Source organism: Carassius auratus, unplaced genomic scaffold (assembly GCF_003368295.1).
Source record: "Carassius auratus strain Wakin unplaced genomic scaffold, ASM336829v1 scaf_tig00216860, whole genome shotgun sequence".
In the NCBI taxonomy this organism is placed as follows: Eukaryota; Metazoa; Chordata; class Actinopteri; order Cypriniformes; family Cyprinidae; genus Carassius; species Carassius auratus.
Window position 1 is genome coordinate 283,523 of NW_020528772.1, and position 11,724 is coordinate 295,246.

The 11,724-nt window shown below is 39.9% G+C and overlaps 1 protein-coding gene across 1 annotated transcript in view; it reads right to left on the reverse strand.

Annotated features, from left to right (window-relative positions):
• Positions 1 to 11,369, reverse strand: part of LOC113099078 (uncharacterized) — a 33,116-nt gene extending 21,747 nt beyond the window's left edge. The window contains exons 1-3 of the mRNA XM_026264155.1: positions 10,545 to 11,369; positions 9,864 to 10,166; positions 9,338 to 9,658 (exon numbers count right to left, since the gene is read on the reverse strand). Of these exons, the coding sequence (XP_026119940.1) occupies positions 9,338 to 9,658; positions 9,864 to 10,166; positions 10,545 to 10,782 (862 nt within the window). The 5' untranslated portion in view covers positions 10,783 to 11,369. The remainder of the gene's footprint in view (positions 1 to 9,337; positions 9,659 to 9,863; positions 10,167 to 10,544) is intronic.
• Between the last annotated feature and the right edge of the window lie 355 nt (positions 11,370 to 11,724).

Consider the following 11,724-nt stretch of genomic DNA (forward strand, 5'->3'; position numbering starts at 1 on the left):
TTAGTTAACTACTTTCGTTAACATGAACTAAGCAAGAACAATCCTTCTACAGCATTTATAAGTCTTAGTTCATGTTAATTTCAACATTTACTAATGCATTATTTAAATCAAAATTTGAGCTTGTTAACATTAGTTAATGCACTGAGAATTACCAGGAACTAACAATGAATAACTGTATTTTCATTAACTAACGTTAACGAAGATGAATAAATACAGTAATAAATGTATTATTCATTGTTTGTTCATGTTAATTAATACATTAACTAACATTAACTAATGGAACCTTATTCTAAAGTGTTACCGACCTTTGAAGCATGTCTTGTCTCAAGCTTTGAGGAATGATGATTTTGTTTTGTTTCAGAAGGATTCCATCCACCACACATAGATCATCTCTGATGTCCTGAAATATTGGAGATGAAATCGTCAGCCATCCAGTATACATGTCAATGACAACTCAGCATCTTTTTTGGTTTCTTCAGCTATTTGCTTTGACTTTGCATCATTCTCACATGAATGTCAACATCTCCTGTTGTACTCTCATTATTTCTTGTGGGTGCTCGTGAGAGGATATCTGCCAGCACTAAGTATTTGCCAGGCGTATAGACCAAATTGAAGTCGTACCTCTGATATTTCATCATCAGCCTTTGAATCCTAGGTGTCATTTCATTCAGATTATTTTTTATTATTACAATTAATGGAAGATGATCAGTTTCTGCAGTAAAGTTAGGAAGAACATATACATAGTTATGAAATTTCTCCAGTCCGAAGACTAATCCCAAGCATTTTGTGCATATCGACACTCAGAATAAGTCATGGCCAAGACCATTCTTGGAGGCATCTGTGGACACTTCGGTTTTCTTTGTTGCATCAAAGAATTGTAATACGGGAGCAGAGATAAATGCAGTGGCGTGTCCACAAGGTTGGCACCTAAGAATAAGCTTTGCCCCCCTAAAGCAGCATATGGGAACAAAGTGCATTGAGAGCGGAACAGCGTGATTTTGACTGAAGCAGGGATTTTCTGAAGATCGGATTCTGGATTTCTCTCGCTCTGCGCCACTGACTAGAAAAAACCTAGTCTAAAGTCAGTGGCGCGTTGTGCGTTGTTCATTATGCTATTTTAAGGGCGCATGCTTGACCATAATGTATAGCGTGCACAACGCGCATACACTTTGCTCATGTAATCTACACAGATGCAACAGTTATTTTTGCAAATCATAAATTGTTACACTAAAAAAAATATAAACACATGAGATGACGGAAATCATTGTGGTGTATTTTGGGTGGGTTTCTCCCATCCCCATACAAAACAACTTCTCTGTCTTTCACTGCTCTTACAAGAACATCAGTCTCCTCGGCTGTGAACCGCTCCTGGCGTGCGCCTGGTAAATACGCCATAATAATAGCAATCCATAATGGAACTTGCGCACCTGCTTTTAAAGGGAATGTTGGATGATGCTCTGATTGGTTTATTTCACGTTACGCCCAAACCACACCTATGAAGCTACTTCAGACCAACCCATTTTAGATTTGCGCCGGGCGCAAGAGCCATTTATCCCGCCGGGAAAATAGCAACAGCGCCGAGACCCGCCCACAAAGTTACTTGCGCTTCGCGCTTTGACACTTGCATTTCAGATCGTTAAAATAGGGCCCCATGAATCTTTGACTATTATTTCACCACTGATTTGCAGAAGATTTTCTGGGATGTTACTGTTAGACAGTGCTGGGAAGGTTACTCTGGAAATGTTACAGGTAACTCTATTTCAAATAAAATAAGTAGTGTAATTATTTTAATTGGTTTATTAAAGTAATGTAACAGATTACATTTGATTACATTTCTAAATTGTAAATATTTTCAACTTATTCATGTTCAAAAATGTAAAGCAGGCAGGGTTAAGCTTACAGTAGAACTCAACACTGATTATTATTAAGACTTTCAAAAGCATTCATCTCTTAAATTAAGATTATAATAATTTATCATCTACCACAAAATCACACTTTAGCACCTTGTTTTTTTACTTTGAGATCTGATTCTGATTAAATTCTGATCATTATGGTAAAATAGATGATTAAAATCATAAAAACAAATAGTTTAATAGCTATGTTACGTCCAGTGACGTATTCAATTGTGTTGTCTGTATTGTTGCATGGTCCTTTTGTTGTTTCTCTCTTGCTCCGTCTCTCCTGCTTCTCTGGCTCCTCCCACTCTTTCCACTCGGGCAGGTAGCTGATTGCCTTTTCCAGCTGCATCTACTTACCAACCGAAGGAGAAGCAGTATAAAAGCTGAGCAGGAACTACAGAAGATGAGAACTTTTCTCCAGAGCATGTCCTTTGTCTAGCCTGGCCTCGTGCAGTTTGTTGTAGCCTTTTGGGGTTCTGTGTAGTAAACTTCATTAATCTGAAGTACTGTTGATTTAACTCTGTTGTTTGATTGTTACCCTTTTTGGAAGCTGTAGGGAGGTGGGTGCCTTTTTCTTTTGTCCTGTACATATTTTTCTCCTGGTTTGAGGATTAGATAGGGAGTTAGTGTATAACTTTGTTGTTGATTTTATTTTCATTTGACAGGTTTAGAAAGAATCTAATTTCCAGAATAGACACCCTTTTGTTTGTTATTTTGGCATTATTCCCCCTCCTGAAGTTTTGCTTCCCTCTTAATGTTATTTCTTTGAGAATTGTTAACTCCCAGCATTCACTGAGCTGTTAATAAACCTTTTTTTTAACAGCCACCTTGTTGTTGTTGCTATGCAGGGGCTTGGGTAAATGATCTTCCCAAACACTAATATTGTTACGTTACTGTTAAACCCCTAGATGCATAAGACGTAACATATTTTGGGGGCTCGTCCGGGATAGTAACTTTATTTATTGTGCTTTTGGAAAAGTATCATCGAGCTTTGGTTTTCTCTTTTTTGGTGGTGAGGGCAGTGTAGTGTAGTAATGGAATTTGACTTAATAGAGTTTACGCTTGCACCTTCCACAGATGTTTATAATCGATGCAAAAAAAAGGATTTGTTATTGATTGCTGATTTCTTTAATGTTACTGTGCCTGGAGGTGCTACTAAGCAGGTGGTTAAGGATGTGCTGTATGAGGAGTTAGTGACTAGAGGTATTTTGCCTGATGATTCACCGCCTGATGTGTCAAGGGAGGATGTAGCAGCAGGAGAGGCATCTGCTTCTAGTCCATATCTCGCCAGTGAATACCGACTAGATCCGATGATTGAGGTTAAGTTAAAAGAGCTTGACTTGGAATTAAAAAAACAAGAACATGACATTAAAGTAGTACAACTCCGTACTGTCGAAGTTGAGGCAGATAGGGATATTAGGCTTAAAACACTTGAGATTGAAGCTGAGAATTTGCGGAGGAAGTCTGTTCAGCCTGTTCCCCTTCCACGTACGAGAGCTCCCTCTTCCCCAGCATTTGGTGTTGCCCAGTTACAATCTAGTACCGTTAACTATGATTCAGTGTGTGATACCCAGTCAAACTTTGTTGCAAAGTATATAAAACTCATACCACCTTTTAGAGAAGCTGAAGTAGACTCCTACTTCATCACTTTTGAACGCATTGCCATAAAGTTAGGGTGGCCGAAGGAGATGTGGGGTCTCCTCCTGCAATGTAACTTTGTAGGTAAGGCACAGGAGGTCTGTTCTTCACTTCCGATTGAACAGTCTCTTGATTATGAGATGGTCAAAGCAGCAGTATTAAGAGCATATGAGTTGGTTCCTGAAGCCTACCGGCAGCGCTTCCGGAACTTATTGAAATCAGCCAAACAAACATATGTAGAGTTTGTGCGGGAGAAAAAAACACTTTTTGAAAAGTGGTGCCTCGCCAGTAAGGTGACGAGTTTTGAACAGTTGCAGGAACTTATTCTATTGGAAGAATTAAAGTATTGTGCTCCTGAAGCTCTAGTTGTTCATTTATTTAACAAAAAGTAGGCACACTCTCTGAGGCAGCTGTGGTTGCAGATGAATTTGTGCTTACCCATAAGACAGTGTTCCCAGTTTCACGGCAGTCCAAACATCAGTATTTGAACTTTGAGCAATCGGGGAAGGAAACTTCAAATGTTCAAAGGGAAGGGGCAGACAAGGGTCGTAAGGCTGATGTAAGGCGCTTCGGTAGTAAACGTGTATGTTTCTATTGTTTGGATTCAGGGCACCTGATTTCTGATTGTAAAGCGTGGAAGCAGAAGTATGCTGCTGGGAAATCTAAAAGTGTGGCGTTTGCTCAGACTGTTTCAACTCCTGAAAGCTGTTCCATGCCAGTTAAGAGTACTGGGTACGAACCCTTTCTCCTTAATGGTTCTGTTTCCCTTTGTGCTGACTCTCTGGGTAAGCCTATCTCCATTCTAAGGGACACTGGTTCAACCCAGTCATTCATTCTAGCTGATGCATTGCCATTCTCACCAGAAACGTACTCCGGTATGGATGTGTTGGTCCGGGGAATTGAATTGGGATGTGTTAGGGTGCCATTGCATAGGGTTTATCTAAAGTCTGATTTGGTTACAGGTACAGTTCCTCTTGGTGTGCGAACTGAGTTGCCTGTGGATGGTGTGAGCCTTATTTTGGGGAATGACTTGGCGGGTGGTAAGGTTTTTCCATCCCCGGTTGTTGTAGATAAGCCGAGCATTGAGCATGATATTGCTGCTCATTTCCCTTCGGTTTTCCCTTCTTGTGCTGTAACTCGTGCACAGGCTCAAAAGTGGGAAGAGACCGTGAACCTTGTTGACTCGTTCTTGAGTCCAGCAAAAGATTCTCTTGAATGTACCCTATATATTAAACCTCCAGCCTCCTCTACTGATCCTGAAAACTCTAACTCAGAAGCAGTAGATCTGAAATTTGACAAAGATCATCTAGTTGCTGCCCAAAAATCTGACCCATCTCTAGAACCCTGTGTTGAGGCAGCTGTTCCGTTGGCTGATTCGTGCAGTACTAGAATAGCTTTCTTCTGGGAAAATGGTGTTTTAATGCGTCGTTGGAGGCCACACGAAGTTGATGATGCTTTAGCTGTCTATCAAATAGTCTTACCCTCTGATTATCGTCCTCAAGTATTGCAGCTAGCCCATGAGCATCCCCTTTCTGGCCACCTTGGGGTTAATAAAACCTATAAACGCATTTCCCGGTATTTCTTCTGGCCTGGATTGAAATCTAGTGTGTCCAGATTCTGCAAGTGCTGCCATGTTTGCCAAATGGCGGGTAAGCCGAATCAGACCATTCCATCTGCTCCATTACATCCAATTCCAGTGGTGGGAGAACCCTTTGAGCGTTTGATTTTGGATTGCGTTGGGCCACTTCCAAAATCCAAATCGGGACACCAATATGTTTTAACCCTGATGTGTGCTGCAACTCGGTTCCCAGAAGCCGTGCCACTCCGTACTCTTAAAGCCCAGGCCATTGTGAAGGAAATAGTTAAGTTCTGTTCAACATTTGGACTGCCTAAAGTTATCCAAACAGATCGTGGTACCAACTTCACTTCCAAGGTGTTCTCTCAAGTTTTACAACAGTTAGGAGTTGATCATCAGCTCTCCAGTGCATACCATCCAGAGTCCCAGGGGGCGCTAGAGCGCTTTCACCAAACCCTCAAAACAATGCTACGTGCGTATTGTATAAGTACTAATAGAGACTGGGCTGAAGGTCTGCCATTATTAATGTTTGCAATCAGGGAAACTGTACATGAGTCATTGGGTTTTAGTCCTGCAGAGCTGGTGTTCGGGCACACTGTCCGGGGGCCCTTAAAACTGCTGAGAGAGCAGTTGTTGTCCAAACATCCTGTGTCTAGAAACATTTTGGACTACGTGAGTGCTTTCCGGGAACGTCTCCATAAAGCTTGTGAGGTGGCAAAGGCTCATTTGGTGACCGCACAGTCCAAGATGAAGTTGCGTTATGACAAAACCAGTGTAAAACGTATCTTCCAACCTGGTGATTTAGTTTTAGTTTTGCTTCCTGTTCCAGGCTCAGCGCTGCATGCTAAGTTTACAGGTCCTTATGCCATTGATAAGAGACTTTCTGACACAGATTATGTGATCTCGACTCCAGATCGTAGGAGAAAGAGTAGAGTGTGTCATCTGAACATGTTAAAGGCTTATGTCACAAAAGAAACCTCCAAAGCTTGTGTTGACACTGTTACATCTGTAGTTGCTGCTACTGTGCTGTCTGCAGCATATTCTCCTGTGGAGGATAACCTGATTGTACATGAAGACCGAATGTCCTGTACACGTCTAGACAATTCAGCGGTCCTGAATGACTTGGATGCATATCTTGCTCATTTGCCAAATGACCAGCGAACAGATATCATTGAGTTAATGAGTAGATACCCTACCCTGTTCTCCGATATCCCCAGCCAGACTACCGTCCTCATGCATGATATTGATGTAGGTAGCTCTGCTCCTATAAAACAACACCCCTACCGTGTAAACCCTCATAAACGTGAGATAATGAAGTCAGAAGTTGAATACCTACTGCAACAAGGTTTTGCTAAGCCTAGCCAGAGCCCCTGGAGTTCCCCATGCTTGCTCGTTCCAAAGTCTAACTCAACCCATCGCTTTTGTACTGACTACCGCAAAGTGAATAGTATCACCAAGCCTGACTCTTTTCCTCTTCCCCGAATAGAGGATTGTGTTGATCGAGTCGGTTCTGCATGTTACGTCACCAAGTTAGATCTCCTAAAAGGCTACTGGCAGGTGCCCCTCACACCGCGGGCCTCAGAAATATCTGCTTTCGTTACCCCTGACAACTTTCTGCAGTACTCTGTTATGGCTTTCGGGATGCGAAATGCACCTGCGACCTTCCAGCGCTTAATGCAACAGGTACTGTCGGGAGTAACCAATTGCGAGGCCTACTTGGATGATGTGGTGGTCTATTCTGCTAGTTGGGAGGAACATCTGAATAGTCTAAATCAAGTTTTCTGTAGGTTATCTGGGGCATCTTTGACCTTGAACTTGACTAAGTGCGAGTTTGGTAAGGCCGTAGTTACTTACCTTGGTAAGAAGGTTGGCCAAGGGCAGGTGAGGCCAATTGAAGAAAAGGTTGCTGCCATACTTAATTTCCCCACTCCTACTAACAAAAGAGAATTGAGAAGATTTTTAGGTATGGCTGGTTACTACAGGGGGTTCTGTAGAAACTTTGCTTCTGTGGTTGCTCCGTTGACAGATCTACTTAGTACCTCTAGGAAATTTGTGTGGAGTCCAACATGTAACTGTGCTTTCAGTGCTGTTAAAGACTTGTTGTGCCATGCCCCCGTTCTTTCTGCTCCAAATTTTGGGTTGCCCTTCAAATTGCAGGTGGATGCTAGTTCCTCTGGGGCAGGGGCTGTACTACTGCAAGAAGATCTAACTGGTGTAGAACATCCTGTGAGTTATTTCTCCAAGAAATTTACCAAGTGTCAAAAACAGTACAGTACAATTGAGAAAGAGGCCTTGGCCTTACTGTCAGTGTTGCAGCACTTTGAAGTCTACCTGGGGGGTAGTTGTACTCCAGTGGTAGTTTACACCGATCATAATCCACTAGTATTCCTGGGGAGAATGTGTAACTCGAATCAGCGACTGATGCGGTGGTCCTTGATCATCCAAGAATATAACCTCGAGATTCAACACCGAAAAGGTACAGAGAATGTTGTAGCTGATGCACTGTCTAGGGTGTATCATTTAGATGAGTAAATTGTTGATTGTGTGTTGTTAAACCTTAATTCATGAGTTTACAAATGTTTATGGGATACTATTTGTAACTTATGGGTGGGGGTGTTACGTCCAGTGACGTATTCAATTGTGTTGTCTGTATTGTTGCATGGTCCTTTTGTTGTTTCTCTCTTGCTCCGTCTCTCCTGCTTCTCTGGCTCCTCCCACTCTTTCCACTCGGGCAGGTAGCTGATTGCCTTTTCCAGCTGCATCTACTTACCAACCGAAGGAGAAGCAGTATAAAAGCTGAGCAGGAACTACAGAAGATGAGAACTTTTCTCCAGAGCATGTCCTTTGTCTAGCCTGGCCTCGTGCAGTTTGTTGTAGCCTTTTGGGGTTCTGTGTAGTAAACTTCATTAATCTGAAGTACTGTTGATTTAACTCTGTTGTTTGATTGTTACCCTTTTTGGAAGCTGTAGGGAGGTGGGTGCCTTTTTCTTTTGTCCTGTACATATTTTTCTCCTGGTTTGAGGATTAGATAGGGAGTTAGTGTATAACTTTGTTGTTGATTTTATTTTCATTTGACAGGTTTAGAAAGAATCTAATTTCCAGAATAGACACCCTTTTGTTTGTTATTTTGGCATTATTCCCCCTCCTGAAGTTTTGCTTCCCTCTTAATGTTATTTCTTTGAGAATTGTTAACTCCCAGCATTCACTGAGCTGTTAATAAACCTTTTTTTTAACAGCCACCTTGTTGTTGTTGCTATGCAGGGGCTTGGGTAAATGCTCTTCCCAAACACTAATATTGTTACGTTACTGTTAAACCCCTAGATGCATAAGACGTAACAAGCTATGATACTGTTTTTAAAATCAAATCTTGTCACAGCTAACAATGCCTTGGGAGGAAAAACCAGTTGATCTTAAAGCATATGCATAAACCCAAATAAGAGATAAAACTCTGTCTTTATTCATCTTATCAACACAACATCAGTTTGTCTTTTCTTCTTTCTTAATTGCCATGTATCCAACATATATTCACTGAACACAGTGTCATCTAGTGTCTTCCTAGAGTAACATTCACAATCACTTGATATCATCACACTGCGCTCTGAACTTCTGTTTTCCTCCAGACGCTCGATATTATAAATGCTACAAAACATAAACAGACTCTTGAAGCTCAGAGTGAGAAAACTTTATTGATAAAGGCAAGAAAATACAGAAGACAGATGAATAGTACAGTGAGATCAGAGTCTTATCTGAGAGAAATATAATCAACAAGCTTTTAAACTGCATCTGTACAATAAAAACATTATTAGACAATTACATTTTAAAAGCCCTTAAACCCTGAATCAAATATGAAAACCTGATATAATGAATAATACAAGCAAATCAACTTTTGGAAATCTATATTAATATGACAAACCACACAAAACACACTTGAAGAAGTTTTAAAGTTCAGCGTCTCCTTCAGATTTCAATTCCCCTCAAGAACATGCACCTGATGTGTGAATCTGTGTTTGATCTTGTTCAGTTCTTCTGGATCTGATGTCATAAACCAGAAGAATGACAGTAGCCACGCCCACCAGAGCAGAGAGGACCAATCGGATCACAGCTTCAGTAGACCCACAGCATTGGACAGAGTCTGAGGAATAAAAACACCAAACTGAGATCAGATCAGTCAATAAACATTAATATCAAGAATATTTGAAGAACAGGACACATGATCTCTACTCACCAGAGACAGAAACAGTGAAAGCTTTTAATGACTGTTTTAGATTTAAATGTTTTGGTCCTAAATGTAGTAAATAACGTCCAGCATGTTCATTTGTGATGTCTGTGATGGTCAGAGATCCAGTTTGTTTGTCCAGCTTCAGTCTGTCTCTGAATCTCTCATCAAGAACATCATCCTTTACAGAGAATCCATCAACCCTTCTACTGGTCTCAGCTAATAAAGTGATTTCAGCTCCAAACCTCCACTCTATTGAAACACCATTCATTATTTCAGTACGATCAGAGTTCAGAGTGACCGAATCTCCCTTCTTCACTGATATTTCTTCTGTATCACCAAACACACAGAGAACAAGCAGAAAGAGGGTTTGTCACAAGTTAGTACTGTAAAAATACTTTATAATTGTTTATGTAAGAAATTAGTTTAGAAATGTAATTTTAAAATAATAATGTAAAACAAAAGAACAGACAAAAAATAATATTGTATCTGGTGATGAAAAAAAAAAAAAAGGTGTAACAAATATTTAATTTACCATTGACAGCATTGAGAAAGAACGTTTTCCTCATTCTGCTCCTACGGTCGATCGCGAGTTCATAAACTCCAGTATGTTCAGTTGTGATGTCTGTGATGGTCAGAGATCCAGTTTGATTGTCCAGTTTCAGTCTGTCTCTGAATATCCCATCAAGAGCATCATAAAATACAGTGAATCCATCATCCCATTTATAGATTTCAGCTATTAAACTGTCTTCAAACCCCCACTCAATCGGATCATAATCTCTTTCAGTATGATCATAGTTCAGAGTGACTGAATCTCCCTCCTTCACTAATATTTCATCTGTAACACAAACACACAGAGAACAAACAGAAACAGGGTTCATCACAGATTGAGAGTGTTATTTAATGGTTTACTAAAGTAAATACTTTGACGTTTTAATCTGAAATGAATGACATCATAAAGGAACAGAAATGGTGTTTGGATTAATAACTGTATCTTTTGCTGATTCTGTAAGGATCATCAGAATCTGAGACATCCAGAAACATCTCACGGCAATTCATACATATTTTATGAGTTGCATAATTCGTTTAAATTTGTACGAATCACTTACACTGGGGTTTAGAAAAATCTAGAAAAAGAATTAGCCACTTCGTAAAATACTTATGAAATGGTCGTGAGATATAAATATAAAACAGCTGAAACAATTATTTAACCCACCATAGACACGGAGCCAGAAACTCTCGCTCACAGTGTTGGTCTCTACTTCATAATATCCAGTATGTTCAGTTGAGATGTTTGTGATGGTCAGAGATCCAGTTTGATTGTCCAGCTTCAGTCTGTCTCTGAATCTCCCGTCATGAACATCATCAAATACAGAGAATCTGTCGGCCGTCACATTGATTTCAGCTATTAATCTTTTTTCAAACCTCCACCGAATCAGATCATTATCCATCATTTCAGAAAGACCAGAGTTTAGAGTGACTGAATGTCCAATTTTCACGTACTTAATTTCACCAAACACACCTGAAGAACAGAGCTTTTTTTAAAGATATATAACACTTTCCTCTCATTATGATGGTTTAATCAAACTTGTAGAGTCATTAAATACAAATCCTCAAACCAATCTCCTCCAGACATCACTTTTGGTCACACTTTTACTTTAATCTTTAATGTCAATCTAACACTGTCGGGTATTTAAGCTTCATATTTATTTTATTTTATCATTCCATAATAGACCTGAATTTAGATCTGAATTTAAACTTGATCTCACCACAGTTCACTTATTACTATATGAGAATAAGTGAATATTAAACCTCTCAAACTAAATTATCCAGTATTTTATTACATGCTACCAGAACAGAAGCAACTGACGCCATAAAAAAATAATTTAAACTCACCAACCAGACGCCAGAAACACAAACAGAACCAGAATCTGTCAAACATCTTCATTGATTTCAGTTCACAAATATGAAGACAAACTCTTCAGAACTGGTTCAGTAATAAAATGACAGATGAGCTGATGAGAGACTGATCTGTAGTAAAGTCACGAGAAACTCTGCTGTCAACTGAAATAACTGCACAACTAGAAGTGTTAAACCGTGTGAACATCCAGCTCAATTCTTGCTTATTTATTCACACTATCTTTGTCGCGTTTAGCTCCAGTCTCCCTCCACTTCCTGTTGATCAGTGATGTTAGTTACACAGAAATAAACTGAATCATGACATGATCAGAGACTAGAGAAGATACGAGTGTTTAAAGCAGTGTTTGATCGGCTTGATGTCAGCTGTGAGAGGATAACAAAGCCAACCTTTTGTCTTATTTTATTCTGGCTAAAGAAATATACATAAAACCTCTATTCACATCTTTGTGTCTCACACGTAAATGTAATATAAACTA